Here is a 20,251-nt window from a genome sequence, read left to right as displayed (position 1 = left end):
TTCTTCCTTTACTACAGATAGTTTTGCAGTGAACCAAGAAAGGTGGTGATCTTTCATTCATTCATAAATTCAGCCACATTTGGGGTGTGGGCAAGCACCCAGTCCCCATGGAGGAAGGAACACAGGCCCCTGGGGAGGCAGACGCACCCACAGACAGGTACTGCCTCCTCAGATGGTGAACTGACAGAGGAGATGGCTTTCCTGAATGGTTTATCTCAGAACAAAGTTTGTAGCTGTGGACTGACAGCTTTGCAGCCCCCAGACCATCAGTTCGGGGCAGCCTGTGCCTCACATCTTTTGGGTTCATGGTCAGAGGGTCTCAAATGAAGCTACTGGACTCTGTCTTTATAGCACAGAAGTAGCCATAATCCATATGTAAGCCCAGCTGTGCACCAATAAAACTTTATTTACAAAAACACATATGAGGCCCCAGATTTGGCCCTCAGGGCAGAGCCTACAGACTTCCAGGTCCCTTTGTAGACTAGTGGGATGTTTCCAGGTGTCTGTCATCTGGAGCTGGGAAGGTCTACAGGGCCCCAGGAAATAAACAGACACTCTGACACCTAGGCACCCAGGTGAAGGTCCCTGCCATAGGCCTTGTCTCTGTCAAAGCCCTCCCCAAGGACACAAGGGCCAGTGTCTAGCCAGATAGAGAGAGACATACGCCCATCATCTTAGCACTCGGGGAGGTTCTGGGAGGCTGAGGCAGGAGGATCAGAAGTTCAAGCCCAGCCTGAGTGACTTAGCAAGACTATGTCTTGAAATAAAAAATAAGAAAAGGGCTGCAGGTATATCAGTGAGAAGTTCCTGGGTTCAATCCCCAGTACCAGAAAAAAAAAAAAAGAAAAGACAAACTACCAGTAGATGATTCCAGCTCTTTCTGGGTGACGAGCTTCCCTGGTGACCTGCATTTACCTGGTCCCCAGACTGCCACTCCCTCTCCTGGGGACACCGCCTGGAGCTCGTTCAGGGACTGCGAGCTGGGCAGGTGTAGACAGTGGCGTAGGGGTGCCCTGGGAGGGGGCCAGTGCCTCCTGAAGCTGCAGACAAAGGCTCAGAGGAAGAGCCCCGGGGCCCTGCAGCTACCCCTGCCCTCCCCCCCAGGCAGGGTGGCCTGGGCCTCTGCTAGGGTTCCCATCATGGGAGGAGTTGGAAGTCCCACTGCTGGGCCCAGGGCTGAACTGGCTCCTGGCCACGGCCCCTCCTCTGGGGCCAGGATCCGCGTGGCACCCGATACGAGCCTCTGTCCACAGCTCTGGCTTCACTGCGGAGCTGGCAGGTGTGGTCCCTGCCTCACGTGCCCCACCTGGACAGATTGTGGTGCTCAGGTCTCGTCCCCCAGGTGGGAAGCAGAAGCGAGCCAGGGTCCCAGAACATGCAGCCGGACTCTGTGGGTTCCAGTGGCTCTGTCACCTGCTGGGGCCGCTGGCATCTCATCCCGCCCCGATGCCTCTCCCAGCATGTAAACAAACTGACCACGGAGAGGCCAGGGCCACGTGGTCCTCAGTGTCCTCAGTGGGGAGAGGAGACACCTGGGGCTTAAGGGGACGAGCAGGAAGTGCCTGCCGTGACTCGGCGTCCGCCCGGTGTGCTTACAGGTTCCGCCTGTGCAGCACGTGTACCCCGCTCAGGTGCAGTACGTGGAAGGGGGCGACGCTGTCTACGCAAATGGAGCCATGTACGTGTGCCCCGGGCCACCGCCCTCTCCCAGGAAGGACGCTTTTTGCCCATCTCTCCCTTACCCACCCTGATGCCCATCAGAGAGTTCAGAAACCATAGCCTTGTATTTCAATGTCTAGAAAAGTCTGTGTGAAGAAAGTAAAGATTAAAAAGCTGGGCATGTTGGTGCATGCCAATATCATTCCAGCACCATGGGAGGCTGAGGCAGGAGGATCACGACATAGCGACTTAGCATGACCCTGTCTCAAAAAATGAAAAGGGCTGGGGATGAAGCTCAGTGTGAAGGCCCTGGGTTCCATCTATAGACAGAAAAAACAAAGAACCCAACTTCTCAACCTGAAGACTCATGTTCCGGAAGCCATTGCCCTCAGTGCCCTTTGGTCCTCACCTTTGTCAAGCTCTACCTTTCTAGGCTCTCGACGAAACGTGGTTTTCCATTTTACCAAGACTTCTAGAGTTTTCTGCCCCACCAGGGGATACTTGGGGCTGAAGCCTGTCCATGCCCCCATGCAGCCCATCGGCCTCTGCTCGCTCTTTCTTGTTCTTTGGTTTTGCCAAGGCCTTCTTCAGTGTGGGGACTGCGTGCAAGGCTTTGTGACAGAGGGCAATGTGTCATTTCCCAAAGCCCGACACTAACTGTCCCCAATCACACACAGACCTGAGTGCACTCACGTGAAGTCCAAACGAGGCCTGTGGGTTGTTCCAGGTTCACTTTCTGGCTTGACATTGGGCCACAGTTCTGTAGGATGTCACCGTGGGCCCTCCCTCAGGACACGCCTTTACTCACTGAGAAGGGAAGCCACCATGGCCACTCAGACCGTGACCAGAGTTTGTCAGGAGGAGTTTAAATGCTTCCTTCTCAGTACACGCGGTGAATCCATCATCCAGTTGTTAGAGGAATGCCAGGCACATGCGTGCTACGGCTTGGAAATTCTTTTATGATGCAGCGTCATTTTTTTTTTAACGGTTTGTAGGGTTTTTTCCCTTCTTTTTTGCAGGGCTGGGATGGAGCTAAGCGCTTGGCACTGAGCCACCTCCCCAGCCCTGGTTTATGTTTTGAAAAACTCACAGCCTCACAGAGCCCTCCGGCCCTCCAGCTTCTGGTGGTGACCTCCAGTGTGACCCCAGGACATCAAGGACAGGAATGTGACATTGGACAGTTTCACCAGTCCTCACACACATTTGCATGCACATGTGTGTATGTGCTCAGTTCTGTGCACTTTACCCCATGCGTAGGTTTGTGTGACTACAACCACAAGGCACAAAACTAGCCCGTCCCCACCAAGGCTCCTCCATGCGACCCACTCGCCACTTCGATTTGCTTCCTGTTTTGTTTTGTTGGTTTTTTGAGACAGGGTCTCACTATGTAGTCCAGGCTGGCCTCAAACTTGCAGCGATCCTCCTGCCTCCACCTCTCGAGTGCCGGGATGGCAGGTATGCACCACCACGCCTGGCCCACTTAGAATTTTTTGTTTGTTTGTTTGTTTGTTTGTTTTGTGGTACCTGGGGATCGAACTCAGGACCTTGCGCTTGTGAGGCAGGTGGCAGTGGAACCACTGAGCTAAATCCCTGGCCCCCACTTAGGATTTTTAAATGATCGGTTTCCATTAGTCAGCCTGTGATCCTGAGTCTGTTCTAGCTTTGAGCTTCAGCTTGGATTTGAGCTTCCTGTCCTCTGGATGAGCAGCGCCACATACTTGGCCTGGAGGACCTGTCGCTCACACACACAGTTGGGCAGACCCTTTACTCAGCCGGGGCATTCAGAAGGGCTGGGTTCAGAGTGACCTCTGTCTTTCTGCCAGACGAGCGGCCTACGCCTACAACCCCGAGCCTCCGATGTATGCCCCCAGCAGCGCAGCCTCTTACTTCGAGGCCCCAGGCGGCACCCCGGTGACAGTGGCAGCTTCATCCCCGCCATTGGTTCCTGCTCATGGCATGGTGGGCATCACCATGGACGTCGCAGGGAACCCCATCGTGTCCAGCGCAGGCGCCTACCTCATCCACGGGATGGACAGCGCGAGACACTCCCTGGCCCACACCGCCCGGTCCTCACCAGCCACGGTATGTACGGGACTGGGGGACAGCAGGGTACTGTGCTAGACATGTGAGGCTCTGTGAACCTCGGTGCCCCGGGGGACAGAGGAAGGCTTGTTGTGGTCGCAGGGTCTTGTGGAAACTGAGCCCGAGGAGGGCTTTCCCCGATGGTAGATGCTGCCTCTGCGGTGGTCTTTGTCATCGCCGTTGTCGTTGTTGTCACCACCTACCTCCTGGAGCTGTCCGACAGCCCTTCCAGAGGACAGGGCCCTGCACAAACAAAGGTCGAACCCCTCTAGAGTGCCCCCAGATTCTTAGCTCTGCAACCCCTTGCAAGATTATTACTGACCTGCTCTAAACCCAGCTTGACATTTTTTATTTTTTATTTTTTGGGTACTGGGGATCGAACTCGGAACCTTGCGCTTGCGAGGCAGGCATCAGAACCACTGAGCTAAATCCCCAGCCCAACCTGACTCTACTTTTAAAACTTGACTTTCCACGTTTACTTTTACTTGGTTGTGTTTTTTAAAATTAACATGGAGTAGGGCCGGGGATTTAGTTCAGTGGTGCCACCGCCTGCCTCGCAAGCACAGCGTCCTGAGTTTAATCCCTGGTACCAAAAACACCCAAAAAACATGGAGTGGAATTGCCTTTTTGGGTGTGCAAGACTGTGAGATTGGATATGCGTGTAGACTTGTGTCATTGTCCCCATAATCAGTACACACAGGCCGGAGCCCTGAAAGCGCCTGCAGGGTGTCTGTGCAGCCAGGGCCCCCCACCCCGCCACCGCTGATCTGTATCCTCTGTCACTATGGGTTGATCTTTCAGGCGTCTCACATACAAGGAATCACAGAGTGGGTATCCTCTTGAGATTGGCTTCTTTCACTCAGTGTGGGGCCTTTGTGATTCCATCAAGTTGTAGCTGAATCTGCAGCTGGTTTTCTTTATTTTATTTATTTATTTTTTTGGTACTAGGTGTTGAACTTGGGACCTTGCACTTGTGAGGCAGGCGGCAGAACCACTGAGCTAAATCTCCGGCCCTAGTTTGGTGTTTTTAACGTATGAAATGACCAGTTGTCCATATGTGTGCAGCTGTATTTCAGGGTATCCTTCTCGTTGTGTTCCATTGATCTATGTGCCAGCTCTTCTGCCAAAAGCACCCTGTCTTAATTACTACAGCTTTATAGTAAGTCTTCACATCAAATCAAATGATTGCTCCCAATTTCTTCTCCTCAGAATTATGTTGGCCATTTATATAAATTTCAAGTTTCTATATGAGCTTTAGGTCATTTTATCTATATCTATAGAAAAAAAAAATCACCCTGGGGTTTTGATTAAATTGCACTCAATCTGTAGATGGATTTGGGGAGAACCCGCATCTTTACCACAGTTGGATCTTGCAATCCATGAGCATGGTATGTTGTCTCCATTTATTTATATCATCTTTGATTTCACTGATCATGTTTAACAGATAGATTCTGTAGCTGTCTTGTTAGATTTATATCTAAGTGTTTAATGTTTTGGAGCTACTGTAAATGGCTTTGATTTTTTTTTTTAATTTCAGTTCTCAAATGCTCATTACTAGGATATGAAAATACAGTTGATTTTTAGCTGGGCATGGTGGTGCACACCTATAACCCAGCGCTCTGGGAGGCTGAGGCAAGAGGATCATAACTTGGAGCCAAGCCTAGGAAACCTGGTGACTTAAGATCTGGTCTCAAAATAAAAAAAATTTAGGTATGCCTAAAAACACCTCTGTGTCTTCTTCCTGCCCCAGGTGAGCAAATTCTGAAGTGCCAGTGGCAAGTCAGAGAGTCAGGAGCTCAGTCCCCAGGGAACATGTAGGATCTTTTTCAAAAATCCTGAAATCCTACTCCTAAGATTAATTCACCACATTTGGGCCATAGGTGACAATCAGTGGTAGCACTTGCATAGAGTGCATGAGGTATTGGGTTCCCTCCCCTGACCAAAAAAAAAATAAAAATCACCATTTTTTAGGGGGCCTGGGCTGTTGGATTCAAGCTCTGCTGGGTATACCCTGAGAATGCCACCGGAAGTCATAGAAATGACCCTTACCTGTGTTGGCAGTCTCAGCTTGAGGGATTTTTGTTTTGGGACCTTGCACTTTTGAGGCAGGTGGCGGAACCACTGAGCTGAATCCCTGGCCTGTTTTGTTTTGTTTTTTGAGACAGGGTCTCACTGTGTAGCCCAGGCTGGCCTCGAACTCTCAGTGACCCTCCTGCCTCAGCCTCCCCACCCAGTGCTGGGTTTACAGGTGTGTGCCACCATGCCCAGCTTTAGAAGGAAGCCTCTGGGTGTCCCTAGGACCCTCTTAGTGTGTCCGCAAGACCTAAACTATTTTCATAATAGCAGTAAACCATTCGTTGCCTTTGGCTGTGTTGGTATCTGCATTGATTGAGCAGAATCCAAGTGGGTGAAACAGCAACAAATCAAGGCAGAGGGACCAGACTCTGAGAAGCCCCTGTAGCTGGTCGTGGGGGCGCACGCCTGTGATCCTACCACTCAGGAGGTTGAAGCAGGAGGATCAATGGGAGTTCGAGCCCAGCCTGGGCTACATAGTGAGTTCAAGGCCAACCTGTGCTACAGAGTAAGGTTCTGTCCCCCCAAACACACATACACACACACGAGGAGGAGGAGGAGGAGGAAGAAGAAGTTTGGAAATGTTTTGAAAGAGGAGAGAGAGGGAAAGAGACAGAGACAGAGACAAAATACTAGTTTCACTTAAAAATGTCCTTAGTCAAGCACAGTGGCACATGCCTGTAATCCCAGCACTCTAGGAGGCTGAGGCAGGATTATTATAAGTTTGAACCCAGCCTGGGCAGTTTATAAGACCCTATCTCAAAAATTCGGCTGGGGGCACCCCGCCTGCCTCAAAAACTCAAGGTCCTGAGTTCAATCCCTGGTACCAAAAATAAATACATAAGGGGTTGAGGGTGTAGTTCAGTGCAACAGCCCTGGTTTTCATCCCCAGTACTGCCAAGCAATCAAGAAAGAAAGAAAGGAGGAAAGAAAGAAAATAATATGTCTTTGATAATGCAGTAAAAATGATATTTTTATTAAATGTTAATCCTCGTGTGCACATGTCCTCGGTATCCTGTGTGGTGGCATGGAAAGGCCTCAGAGGCCCTGCTGTCCCACCCCGGTACAGTCACATCTCCAGAAGAGGCCCCAGCACAGTTGTTTGAGTTGCAGACAGAACTCACCATTGTTTCACAAGAAGCTGTTTTTGCTTGGACAGATGACAACTATCATTCTTCTGCCTCAGGTCGTATTTGGCAGAGACTTTCTCAAATACAAATGAAGTAAGCCTGACCTATTATGGGAAACGACTGGCAAGTTTGACCATAGTTAAGTTTTCAAAAAAAAAAAATGAGAGTTTGGGAGCACTTGTGTGTGTCACAGGGAACTGGATGGTGTCCAGAGAGAGTGGCTTGATATTCTCAGAAGTGAGTGTCGATCTTGAGGCTGTTGAACGAGCTGTGTCCACAGGTGGAAGATCTGCAAATTCAGGGAGCTGATATTTTCCAGGTGATGTTAGAAAATTGTGCCCATCAATAAAAGTTTGTTCCCACTACAGGAGAGACTAATATCTCTTTAGTTTAGTTATATGAACATATTTTTATTGTGGTAAAATTCATGTAATGTAAAATTCACCCTTTTAACCGTTTTGGCCCTTGTGATTGCTGGTAAGAAATGAGCTGTTACTCTGATGGGAGATCACTTGTTTGTGTGCGTTGCTTCCTGGAAATTCTGTCTTTAAGCAGTTTGATGATAATGTGCTTTGTTGTGATTTTTGAATATGTGAGTTCATGTCTTTCATTGAATTTGGGAAGTATTTTTAGCCATTATACCTTCAAACTTTTTTTTTCTTTTGGTACCAGGGATTGAACTCGAGTCCTTGGGCTTGCTGGACAGGCGACGGAACCACTGAGCTAAATCCCTGGGCCCCTTCAAACATACTTTCAATTCTAGAATTCTAATTTGCTTCCATTTCATTGGTGTTTTTTTCTTCACTTGTTTATTTGTATGGGACAAGGTCTTATTATGTAGTTCAGGCTGCCTAGAACTCACTATGTAGCCCAGGCTGGCCTTGAACTTGCAGTGATCCTCCTGCCTCGGCCTCCTGAGTGCTAGGATCACAGCCATGTGCCACCACACCTGGCTTGGTTCCTTTTTATAATTTCTTTTCTTTTCTTTTTTTTTCTTTTTTTTTTGGTACCAGGGATCAAACTTGGGACCTTGTGCTTGTGAGGCAGGTGGCGGAACCACTGAACTAAATCCCCAGCCTATAATTTCTTTTTGTTGATATTCTCTATTTGGTGAGATAGGATGATCATAGTTTGTTTTAGTTCTTTGCACATAATTCCTGTAATTCTCTGAATCTATTTAAATAGTTGATTTGAACTCTTTATTTCATAAATCCATGTCTGGTCTTCCTCTGGGGCAGCTTTATTTCTTTGTTTTTTGTATGTGTGTGGAGTTCCTTATTTGTTTGCACACCTCATAATTTGTAGAAAAATAGATATCTTTAATATTATAATATAGCAACTCTAGATATCAAATCCTTCCACCCTCCCCAGGATTTATTTTTAGAGTTGTTGATCATTTGTTTAATGACCTTTCAGGACCACTTTTATGAAATCTTCATTCTTTGTCAGGGGTGGCTCCTGAAACCTGTATTCAGTGGTCAGCTAGTGATCTGAAACGTTCCCTTGGATGCCACATTTCGGCTGGGTTTTTTTTATCATTAGCATTATCATCATTATATTAAGTGTCCACCTGGTTGCTATAAACTTCTCATTCCCAGAGTTCAGGAATGTGCATTCTGGAGGGTTTTTCCCCTTTCCGCACTGCTCCTGGGAGGGCTGCCCTCCCCCGTTGTCACCACTGGCTCAGGATTTTGAGGTAACTGATCACAATGCTCCTTGCTAGGGTTCCCAGATCCTACAAGCAGCTGACTTGACATAAGAAGCAACCAGCTGTTGGGTGATGTAGTGCCCAGTACACATATTCATGGCCAACTAAAACATACAGCCAGACATGCTTTTATTTGTTGTTCTTTGGGTTTTGAGACAGGGTTCAGGCTGGCCTGGAACTCACCATGATCCTCCTGCCTCAGCTTCCCATGTGTTGGGATAACAGGCATGCACCACCATGCCCAGCCTAATCTTACCTTCACCTGTAATGGGTTTATCAATGCTTTAAATAAATTAATGTACACATTTTTAATTTTTTCCACTACAATTTCTAATATGGGAAGTATTTAACTCACAAAAAAAAGCTCATTTGGAGGGAGGGCCTCAAAAATGCTTAACAATGTGAAAGAGTCACTAGGCCACAATGTTGAGGCCGGATGGCCTGGAGGGGCACATTTTCTTCCCCTTCCTGGAAACACTGAGCAGCCTCCAGGGCACGGCCAACTCCCAGGGGCAGACCTCCATCTCTGGGCACCCAGAGTGAGGTGTCCAGCATGGAAGCTGGCAGAGCTGCTGGTCAGGATGTCTCTGTCACGGGCTGTGGCTGTCCGGTCAGCAAAGAGACCCTCCCTCGGGTCCCTGACTGAGCTCTGGGGACCCGGTTTCCCCAAGGCGCACTCCATCAGCTTTCCACACGGCGTGGCTGAAGTCTGGCCTTCACTGGGTGTTTCAGGAAAGGACGGGTGCGCTCTAGGGCTTTCCCACATCCAAGTCCAGGTGACATTGTTGCGTGCAGATGCGGTGACAGCTGTACAGAGCTGGCTCCTCCTGTGCACAGTCCTGCCAGCCACCTGCCCTCCTCCCGGGAAGCCCGGCCGCAAAGCACTCCCAGCTCGTGTCACCCCTCTGCAGCAGCGACCTCTGCTGGAGAGCGGTGCCCCATGTCCTGCGCCTTGGGCTCGCTCGAATCTTCCCGCAGCGTTCCGCAGGGGGACGCTAGGCCCTGCAATACGGCAGGCTGGCCAGGACATCAGTGCCGCCATCCGTCCTTGGCTTCGATCACCTGATCCCGAGGCCGAGGCCGAAGAGGATGCGCGGGAGGACGCGCTGCTGCAGCTACGCTGCTCTGCAGCAACGGCGCTCGTGGCCTGCGCATGCGCGCATCTGGCACCTTGCGACTTCTCCCCTTGCTCTGCTGCTGCCCCTGCTGCTGTTGTTCCCCGCGCCTGCCACTTCACCCCGGCCCCGCCTGTGTCGCGCCTCCTTTTATAAGCGCTCAAATCATTATTTGGATATTAATAAAAACCACATCCTGGCTGTTGCTAACCATCTGATTGCCTTTTCTTTTTTTTCTCCTTCCACTTTGTTTTGTTTTGTTCTGCACACATTTTCTTTAGCTTCAAATGGAGATTGAAAACCTCCAAAAAAGCGAAGGAATCACCCCACACAAAAGCGGTTTGTTTACTCAACAGCCATGTAAGTGCGTGTCTGACCCGTGCTGTCCCTGCCCTGCCCGAGGCTGTCAAGCACATTTTAAAAGCAAAGGCAGGCGGGCGCGGTGACACACGCCTGTCACCCCAGCACCCTGGGAGGCAGAAGGATCACAAGTTCAAGCGCAGTCTGGGCAACTTAGAAAAGACCCTGTCTCACAATAGAAAGGGCTTGTCCTAGGCACCGGATTATTTAATGTGTCTGAAAGATTTCAGCCAGGCTTGACATTACACGCCTTAGTCCCAGCACTGTGGAAGGCTGAGGCAGGAGGATCGAAAGTTCCAGCTCAGCCTGGGTAATTTAGGACTAAATGAGACCCTGTCTCAAAATAAAATAAAAGGGCCAAGGACATAGCTCAGTGGGAAGGAACCAGGTTCAATCCCTGGCACCACAATAAACAAAAAAAGACTTAACACTCAAAACATAAGTACCAGAACAGTCCAAGATCAATAAAATAAGCAACAAAAAAAGAGAAAAAGTGACATAAGATCAGAAATGTCAGAGATCCTCAGCTAATGTTCTTAGGATCAGCTCTTTGAAAGAAATGATAATTTGATAGAAGTATAAAGGAACTCATTCCTTCTGATTTTAGCAGTGTGAGATTTTCCTCCTTCGCTGGATTCTCAGAGGACATGGCAACCCCAGGTCCTACTTGGGAGGTGGTGAGTGTCTGTCCTCAAGTGGACCTGGAGGAGGGAACCGCTCAGTGCTTGGTTCTGGGGACAGATGAGAAGGAAAGCTTGGTTCTCTCCCTTGTGTCCCTTGTCACTTCTTTGAGCGCCCCCATCCGGCTGTACACAGAACTGACAATGTGTTGGGCATCTTGAAACTGGGACCAGCCTTGAAGCCAGGATAGGCTCCTGGCATTGCACTGGAGATGGGCTGCCTGTCTAACCCCATCCTGACTGGGACCCCAAGACTTTCCTGCCAGTGGTTGGAAAAGCCACAGTGCTGCGGCAGAAGGTGATCTCAGGAAAGGTCCAGAAACAGGTACAGAAGTGATCGGCTGCCGCAGGTTCCAACAGAAATGTGTCCTCTACCTAGCAGTGCAAAGCAAAAACAGAAATAAAAATAAAACGAGGCCCTGCTGGTGGCTGCCTGCTGGCGGTGGGGATGTGGCTGGGTTGTCCCCCCTGCTGGGCAAGGTCCCTGCTGTGGACCAAGTCTGGAGCAGCCCGGGGTCCTAAGCTCAGGTGAACCTGGGTTGAGTCTGCACAGTGGCATTCACGACTCCAGTAGGCTTGGCCAGGCTTCCGCTGGGGAGCAAAGACCTGCGGCCAGCAGGCAGCCTGGGCCCTGGGCAGAGGAAGTCAGACGGAGACAGGAGGCAGATGGGGCCACAGAGCCCGGGCAGGCAGCAGTGCCCGCAGACAGGGCTGTGTGGCTGCTTGTCACCGGCTGCTGGGAGCCTCTGTCTCTAGCGAATCCCAAGAGGAGGACACCTGGGGCTGCTTCCCTGCACATTCGTGTTCTGACATGACTTTCCTAGCAGACGAAATCTCCCCTGGCCCCCTTCTCCCTGGGGATCTGTCGTCGAGCTGTTTTCTTCCATCATGAGCTTTGGGGCATGGTGACTTAGCAAGGGAAAGGTGATAAGATCTGTCAGCGAAGTCCACCACCCGCTGGTGTAAATCACCCTGGACCTGGTCTAGGCCACCGTGAGAGCCAGAGAGGGAGAGGAGAGGTGAAAGGCAGGGCGAGAGGCCAGTGCCCTTCTGGAAGTCCTGGTGGGGGCACAGCCACAGACTGCGCCTCTGGGATCCGGGAGGTCCAAGTGCATCCCAGCCTGTGCCCCTCCATTGTCCTGCCTTGGTCGGGGGCAATGCTGCCCTTCAAGGGCACAGCCTCCTCCAGCGCCCATCTTCAGGGAAGGCCCAGGGTCACACTGCTTCCCGCCTCCTTCACTGGGACCACATGCCAGCTACCAATAGGGTTATCTTGGCTACCTCCCAGCCAGCCCTGCCCAGCTTCCCGTCCCTTCTCATGCCCCACCAGTGATCATCCTGGCACCTGAGGCAGGTCATGGCTCTTCTCTGTGCTCAGCCTTCCACGGTTCCCAGGATCTCCCTGCACCGCACAGGTCCCTCCGAGGCTGCCTATCCCCTCCCAGCCTCCCTGCCTTCCTCTCTGCCCTTTGCTCCCTCTGCTGCAGGCCTCTTCATGGCTTCCAGGCCTCTGCACACAGCTTCTTCATGACTTCTGCATCTCTCCGGGTTCTGAGGTGCCCCAGGGCCTTTGCACAGGCTGTGTCCTCTGCCTAGAGTGCTGCTGTCCATGGCTTCTTTGCCTCCTTGCTCATTGTACATTCTCAGTGAGCCTTCCTGCTCTGATTTAAAACTGCAGTGCTTCCTCCAGCCCCCTGCCGTCCTAGGGCTTGCAGCTCCTTCCCCAGGATGCATTTTCTCAAGTGCTTAACACCTGCTTAGAGGGCACACAGCTGTGTAGATTCCCTAGTGGGTGGAGAGCTCCCAGGAGAGACGCCCACTTTGGGTCCTGCAGGATGTTGACCGTGGGGACAAGGGCATGTCATGGGCGGGACACCAGGGCTGATCTGTCTGTTCCACATCAGTGGGACTTTTCTGGGTGGAGGCACAGAAACGAGCCACAGCTTCCAGGGTGCTCTGCCCGAGGGCGCTGACGTCCTTGTGGGGACTGCTAGTTCCCAAGGATGGCTCTTGGCCTGGTCACTTTGCGGTCAGGTCCTTAACTCAGTCCCCGCTGCACTTGAGCAGCAGGGTGTGGGGACACTGGCCACCTCTGTCCCTGGCGCTGTGTCACACAGCGCAGGGCTCTGCTTTCATGGTTGGCGTCACAGCCTGGCTCCGTCCTGTGGGCTCAGGAGACCTGTCAGGGTGCACACTTCTACATCGGTCACCAGGACAGAGCCCAGGAGTCTCCATCCCACGCAGGTTTTTATCAAATACATGGAGGGATCTGAGAGCCAGGCCTGGCATGGAAAGTACAAATGCATGCATGGAGAGATGCTGTCAGTGAGCCGGTCAGAGCACACAGGCCGTGTGGGGCCCACGTGGCTTCCGGGGCAGTCCTCTGTCCTCCATCCTCCGTTCTCCCTGGGCTCTGACCTCCCGTGCTCTTCCCCGCCCAGCTCCAGTGGCTGCTGGACAACTACGAGACAGCCGAGGGCGTGAGCCTCCCCAGAAGCTCCCTCTACAACCACTACCTGCGCCACTGCCAGGATCACAAGCTGGACCCTGTGAACGCTGCCTCCTTCGGGAAGCTCATCCGCTCTGTGTTCATGGGGCTGCGCACACGGCGCCTGGGCACCAGGTGGGTAGCGCTGCCCCGCCCTCGCCCTCCCCCTCCTCCTCAGGCATGCCTGAGTAGGAGTTACCCCCTCCGCACGCCTCAGCTCTGTTACCACTCGTCTGGGAAACACTGTGTGCCCCACGCACCCCCGCCATTCCGCCCTTGCACCTCCTAATTGAAAGGAGCCCCATGGCTAAGTTGGGGCCAGGGGCCCAGAGCACCTTCAGGTTCCTCCCTGCAGTGGCCCTGACTCCAAGGCCCTGTGGCCATGACAGAAAGGTGTCAAGGCCATCTGTGCACTGGCAGAAGTGGGCACCGTGGCTGCCCGTAGACACCGTGGCCTTGGGACCAAGGGACCAGAGTCCTTTGGTCTCTGCGACCTGCTGGTCCTTTCCAGAGGACGTCCTTACAGAACTAGAGGGTAGAGGAGGGCAGGCCTGGGTGCGGTGGTGCACACCTATCAGCCCATGCTCTGGGAGGCTGAGGCGAGAGGATCACTAGTTCGAGCCCAGCCTGAGCAGCTTAGTGACTTAGCAAAACCCTGTCTCAAAATAAAAGATGTAAGAAGGGCTGGGAATGTGGCTCAATGCAAAGGGTCTGAGGTTCAAACTGCAATACCCACCACAGAAAAAGGAGGGCAGGCCATGGGGAGAACGGCCAGGGAACCTGGGTCTTGGGATCACAGCCCTGTTGCCTTTGAGGCCTGTACCTTTGGGGAGTCCCAGCAACAGCTTCGGGCATCAGGCTTATTTCTCTGTTTCCCTTCCTATTTCCCTGTGCTTTTCTTCGTTCTCCCTGAGAACAGGCATTCCTTTTCTTTTTTCTTTTTTTTTTTTGGTACTGGGGATCGAACTCAGGACCATGTGTTTGCAGGGCAGGCGGTGAAACCACTGAGCTAAATCCCTGGTGGCATTTCTTTTCTAGAAAGAGAGGCCCAGGTGCCTCCTGCTTGTCCTTATTACCAGCCCTGGAGAAATGGCTTGTGTGACCTGGGCGGTCTGTCAGCTAGCTACTCCCTCCTGTGGAGCCCCTTGGGCCATTTCCTTAATTAAATTACAACCCTCCCGTCCCCCTTCTAACTGCAATAAACTAAGGTAGTGTTTCCCACATTCTGCCATTTGGCAGAACGTGTTATATTCCAAAGGGTGCGGAAGAGTTCTTAATAATAATCCCAGCATGGTCCACCTGCTTTGCCCACCACAGGGTTGTCAGAGCCTCGTTACAGTAAAACAAAAGGGGACTCCAGCCAGGGGCGATGGTGCACTCCTGTCATCCCAGCACTCTGGGAGGCTGAGGCAGGAGGAGCCCAAGTTCAACCCCATCCTGGGCAACTTACACTTAGTGAGACCCTGTCTCAAAATAAAAAGGGCTGGGGAGGCAACTCAGTGCAAAGGCCTTGGGTTCCATCCCCAGCGCTGCAAAATAAATAAACAAATGAGGGGCCTCTCTATGAGGGGCTATTATGGGCAGAATTTCCCCATGAACATTTTTCACATCATTCAGGAGAGACCAAACCACATTGGCCAAAAAGAAGGGCTGAGAGCAGGTGAGAGGGCTCCTGGCTTATTACTCTGTCCTGCCTGTGTCTGCAGGGGCAACTCGAAGTACCACTACTATGGCATCCGTCTGAAACCAGACTCCCCGCTGAACCGGCTCCAGGAGGACACTCAGTACATGGCCATGCGGCAGCAGCCCCTGCACCAGAAGCCCAGGTGGGTGACTTCCCCAAGCCTGAGGTGGGCTGACGGGTCTTCAGGGATTCCTGACCTGCAGACAAACTCACACATGAGCCCCCCGCGCATCTGGGACATGCCAGCCTGCCCACAGCCTCAGCCACTGGTAGAGTTCTCAGATCAGTCATTTAAAAAAGAAAAGGCATCCCAGCACCAGGGAGGCTGAGGCAGGAGGATCACTGTGAGTTCAAGACCAGCCTGAACTCCATGGTGAGACCTGATTTCACAAACACCAAAATGATGATAATCACCACCATCATCACATTAAAATTTCAGTGCTGCGGGTGTATCTCAGTGGTGAGTGCTTGGCTAGCATATGTGAGGATTGGGTTCTATCCTCAGCACTGAAAAAAAATTAGAATTTTCTTATATTTTATACCAATTTTAAATTCACAGCAAAAGTTAGTGGAAAGGCCAAATCTCCCATGTACCCTGTCCACACACTCATATTTGTGACAACCAGTGTGCCACAGTGATACATTGCTGTTCTCCAGAGCCCACAGTCCATGCCAGGGCTTGCTCTGGCTGCTTTCGTTCTGTGGGTCTGGATGGATGCAGCAGGATGAAGCTCCACCAGTGTCACACAGCACAGTGTCACGGCTGCCCTGGCCATGCCCTGTGCTCCCCCAGCCCCTGGCAGCCTCCGAGCTTTTATTGTCTCCTTTTCCAGATGGCCATGGAGTTGGAAACACACTGCTTTCATTTTTTAAATTTAGGAGGGAGGCGGGAGAGGGAGCCCCACAAATAAGCCAGCAGCACGTCAGGAGAAAGGAGCTCTGTGCTGAAGTCGCAGTCCCTTCCTGACATCTTCATCCAGTGGCCACAAAAGGCTGGTTCCTTTCAGGAACATTCTCTGGCAGACGCCTTTTGTAAGGAGCCAGAGATCAAAGCCCTCAGCTCTGCAGACCTGAAGGTCTCTGTGGGTGATTTCTCTCTGGGGTTGTGTCACAAAAGCAGCCGCAGGTGACAGCTGCACAAGTGGATGTGGCTGTGTGCCAATGCAACTTTATTTACAAACATACCTGGCAGCACTGGCCCCAGGTGCCTGGTTAAGGGTCCCCCAGATGTCTCCTTCCGACAGCCTTCCGGTGCGCTCCCACGGGCCAGGGAGCACAGCCTGCCCCTCACCCAGCGTGAGCACCCTGAGGGCGGGGACCATGGCACATTCTCCTCTGGGGGCTCAGATGCAGCCCTCGGGCTGCAGAGGACAGCAGGGGGCACGTCCAGGGCCCAGGAGGAGAGGAGGAGCCCGCTGCTCTCCTGCTCCTGTTGTCCACACAGATTTTTTTTTTTGGTATCAGGGATCAAACTCGGGACCTCGAGCTTGTAAGGCAGGTGGCGGAATCACTGAGCTAAATCTCCAGCCCTGTCCACACAGATGTGTCACTTATCACTCAGTTTTGGCCCCCAGCAAACACCTGTGACGTCGTGCTGTCATTTCAGGAGCAGGGCACACCTGTCATGAGGACAGGCTTGTGCCACCATTATCTGGAAAGCCACAGCCTGGCCCCCCCACCCCAGCACCTCTCCCTCCCCCTGCACATGGGGACAGGCCACCCCTGCCCTTCCTGCCTCACAGTCTGGGTGGCCTCTTTCTGTGGCCTGGACAGGCCACCCCTGCCCTCCTGTTTGGGGCAAAACCAAGTCAGAATCTGCTTTGGACACACAGCAGGGAGATGTCCGTGATTCTGTGCAGAGAACTTCCTGGCCTTCTAGGGGAGACATTAAGGAAGCACATACTCAGGTACACAGCCTGGGTAGGCACCCACAGATCACACAGCGGGGTCCGTCCACATGCTAGACTATTGCTCAGCCGTGAAAAGGAAGGAAATCCTGACCCTGCTATAGTGCAGCTGGGCTTGAGGCCAGGCTGCTCAGTGCACTAAGGCAGACATGGAAGGGCACACCCACTCCCAGGAGGTCCCTGTCAGATCCACAGAGACAGGAAGGAGGATGGTGGTGCCGGGGTTGGGTAGGGGACAGCAGTCATCATTTCATGGGGACAGAGGCTGAGTTTGGGGAAATGAGAAAGTTCTGGAGGTGGGCAGTGGAGACTGCCACACGGCCCTGGGAATGCGTTTAGTGCTGCTGAGGTGGGCGCTTAAGAATGATCACAATGGTATAGTTGATCTTATGTGGCTTCACCACGCTAAAAAATGGACCTCATGGTAGCACATGTGTCCCCTGCCCAGATACCGGCCAGCCCAGAAGACGGACGGCCTCGGGGACAGCAGCCTGCACAGCACGCCAGAGCAGGCCATGGCCACACAGAGCCAGCACCACCAGCAGTACATAGGTAAGGCCAGCCGCCTGCCGGGATGATGCCCTCGGGTGACACCTTCCAGTGTGCAGAAAGCTCTGGATGAATCTTCTTTCTGCAGTCCCTGAGAGTTAGAACAATCAGCATGCACCCCAAAATGTGATGCATAAAGTCACCATCAGAAAAATAAGTGCATGGCCGAGCATGGGGGCGCACACCTGTCATCCAGCCCTCTGGGAGGCTGAGGTGGGAGGATCACAAGCTGGAGGCCAGCCTGGATGACTTAGCAAAACCCTGTCTCAAAAAAAAGGTTGGGGATGGAGCTCAGTGCAGAGAGCCTGGGTTCAACAAAAACAAAAATGAGTACTTAGACCATCAGAAAAACGTTCTTTTAAAACCCTTGTGCTTGGGGTACAGCAGGATGTGGCTCTGTCCCGGGGTCTCTTCCTCACCTGGAGCGCTTAGGGTCCTCCAGGTGGCAGCAGCCTCACACTCGTTCCTGGGGACCCTGCAGGGATGGGGTCTAACTTTGGAGCCTGCCACCAGGACCGCCCAGGAAAGGCCATTATACCGGGGGACACTTGGCAGCTTCACAGTTGCATTGTGGGCTGTTTTGTTTTGTTTGGGCCATACTGGAGATAGAACCTAGGGCCTTCACACTGAGCCACATCTCCAGCCCATTTCTTTATTTTCTATTTTGAGATAGGATCTCCTTAAGTCGCCCAGGCTGGGTTGGAGCTTGTGATCCTCCTGCCTCAGCCTCCCAAGGTGCTGGGATTTCAGGCCTGCGCCACCTCACCCATCTCCTGTGGTTTTTTAATCTGGACAGAACTCTTGGGTTCTAGGAGTTGAGTGTTTGAGGCAGACTGAGATGGTGCCCAGGGTGCTGTGGCTTTGCCACCCCATGTGGCAGTGATGTGAGCTGAGCTTCTGAGCCCTCACTGTGTCCTCGGACCAGTGCTCAACTTATGTCATAGCCCTGGGAGGTGACAAAATTGTCCTTGTTTTGATGCTGAGAAAAACTGAAAATTACACAAAAGTCACCCAAGTACATGCAGAGCTAGGAGCCCCCCCCGCCATGGCTGCGCATGGCCAAGGCTCCTAAGGTCCTGTGTCTGATAGCCCGTGTCCTCCCCAGACGTATCCCACGTGTTCCCAGAGTTCCCGGTGCCTGAGCTGGGCAGCACGCTGCTACAGGAGAGCGTCACACTGCGCGATGTCAAGGCCCTGCAGCTGGTGTACCGACAGCACTGCGAGGTGACCACTCCAGCCCCGGGTGGCCTGGGTGGCACACAGGTGACAGGAGCCCCATGTCTACCACAGGTGTCCTCTCTCTGGACGGCAGCGGCTCGGTCTGCTGGGCCTCCTGTCTCTCCTGTCACCCCCTGCCACAGCCCGTGTTCTGGCTCCTTGCCCAGGACACATGAGCGACAGAAACGCTGGAACCCACGTAGCATCTGTGGACCCTGTCTCTTTCCCTCTAGGCCACCTTGGATGTCGTCACGAACCTCCAGTTCCACTACATCGAGAAGCTGTGGCTGTCCTTTTGGAACTCCAAAGCCACCTGCAGTGACGGCCCCACCTCCCTCCCTGCCAGGTGACAGCCATCATCCCCCAGACGTGCAGAGTAGCCACAGCCCATCTGCCTCCCAGGCTCCCACACCTAAGCCCGGGGACCCCCGCACACCTGCGTCAGCTCCCCACGGCTGGGGAAGAAGGGACCTGGCCACAGCAGGGAGGGATGGCCCGGGACCTGGGCACCGGGGGGCAGATGGGCCCGGCCGTCCCCGCCTCATGGCGCCTGTGCCCTGCAGTGACGAGGAGCCCGAGGGACAGGCCGTGCTGCCCCAGGACAAGCTCATCTCACTGTGCAAGTGCACGCCCATCCTCAAGTGGATGCGAAACTGCGACCACATCCTGTACCAGGCGCTCGTGGAGATCCTCATCCCAGATGTGCTGCGCCCGGTCCCCAGTGAGTGACCACCTGCGCCCCGGATGCCGAGTCACCCGCTTCCCTTTCCCCTCATTGCTGACCCAAGGCGACAGGCAGCATGCGTGGCCCTGTGAGCTCAGCCCGCAACAGGCCGGGGGAGCCACTGCTGAGGGCCGCGTGGGGCCGCTGCCGCTCTCGTCCTAAGGTCGCACCAGCACCTGCTGTCCCCAGGGTCCCTGCAAACTCTGGGGGACATTTCCCGTGTGACAGGAACAGCTATGCCTGTGGTTCCTGTAGGAGCGGGGCCAACCTTTAACCCCTGCAGAGTCCCCACCTTTCCTGGTGCAGAGACCCACACCGAGGGCTCCTGGGAGGCTCTCTCGGGCACCATGGCACCTGGCCAGCCTAAGCCCCTGAGCCTGCCCAGGCCTGTGCCCAGGGCAGGCCATGCTTCCGCCTTCCTAGTGAGGACAGGGAGCCCCACGGAGGCCTTATGTAGACATTGAGGCTCAGAGCTTTAGTTAATTTGGCAGCTCTCAGTCTTTCTTTTTTTTTGATACTGGGGATGGAACTCAGGACCTTGCACTTTCAAGGCAGGCGGCAGAACCACTGAGCTAAATCCCCAGCCTACCTCAGTCTTTCTTAATAATTAGCTGCAGCCAGCCACGGTAGCAAATACTGGTCAACCCAGCACTCTGGGAGGCTGAGGCAGGAGGATCACAAGTTCAACCTGTTCAGCGTGGACAACTTAGCAACCTGGTGAGATTCTGTCTCAAAATAAAAAGAGCTGGAGATGCAGCTCAGTGCAAAGGCCCTGGGTTCAATCCTCAGTACCAAACGAACAAACCTGATCTGCTACTCTTTCCCAAAAATGAGAAACCACAGATCCATTGTCTCTTTGGTCTCAGCTGCCTGG

General features: G+C 53.0%; 1 protein-coding gene across 12 annotated transcripts in view; it reads left to right on the top strand.

Moving 5' to 3' along the window:
• Positions 1-20,251, top strand: part of Rfx2 (regulatory factor X2) — a 121,046-nt gene that overhangs the window by 93,941 nt on the left and 6,854 nt on the right. For 10 of the 12 annotated variants that reach the window (XM_021245288.2, XM_021245284.2, XM_087201328.1 and 7 more), the window contains 8 exons: positions 1,599-1,678; positions 3,483-3,741; positions 13,249-13,430; positions 15,002-15,121; positions 17,335-17,438; positions 18,541-18,659; positions 18,887-18,999; positions 19,217-19,374. In XM_021245288.2, coding sequence (XP_021100947.1) covers positions 1,599-1,678; positions 3,483-3,741; positions 13,249-13,430; positions 15,002-15,121; positions 17,335-17,438; positions 18,541-18,659; positions 18,887-18,999; positions 19,217-19,374 — 1,135 coding nt within the window. Of the gene's footprint in view, positions 1-1,598; positions 1,679-3,035; positions 3,115-3,482; positions 3,742-13,248; positions 13,431-15,001; positions 15,122-17,334; positions 17,439-18,540; positions 18,660-18,886; positions 19,000-19,216; positions 19,375-20,251 lie in introns of all 12 variants that reach the window. The other 2 variants (XM_087201330.1, XM_087201331.1) reach the window with 2 other exon arrangements.

This window comes from Heterocephalus glaber, unplaced genomic scaffold (genome assembly GCF_053883595.1).
Source record: "Heterocephalus glaber isolate CG9 unplaced genomic scaffold, H.glaber_assembly_v1.0 deba00001760, whole genome shotgun sequence".
In the NCBI taxonomy this organism is placed as follows: Eukaryota; Metazoa; Chordata; class Mammalia; order Rodentia; family Bathyergidae; genus Heterocephalus; species Heterocephalus glaber.
Note: the sequence above shows the minus strand (reverse complement) of the source record. Positions and strands in the feature narration are given on the sequence as shown.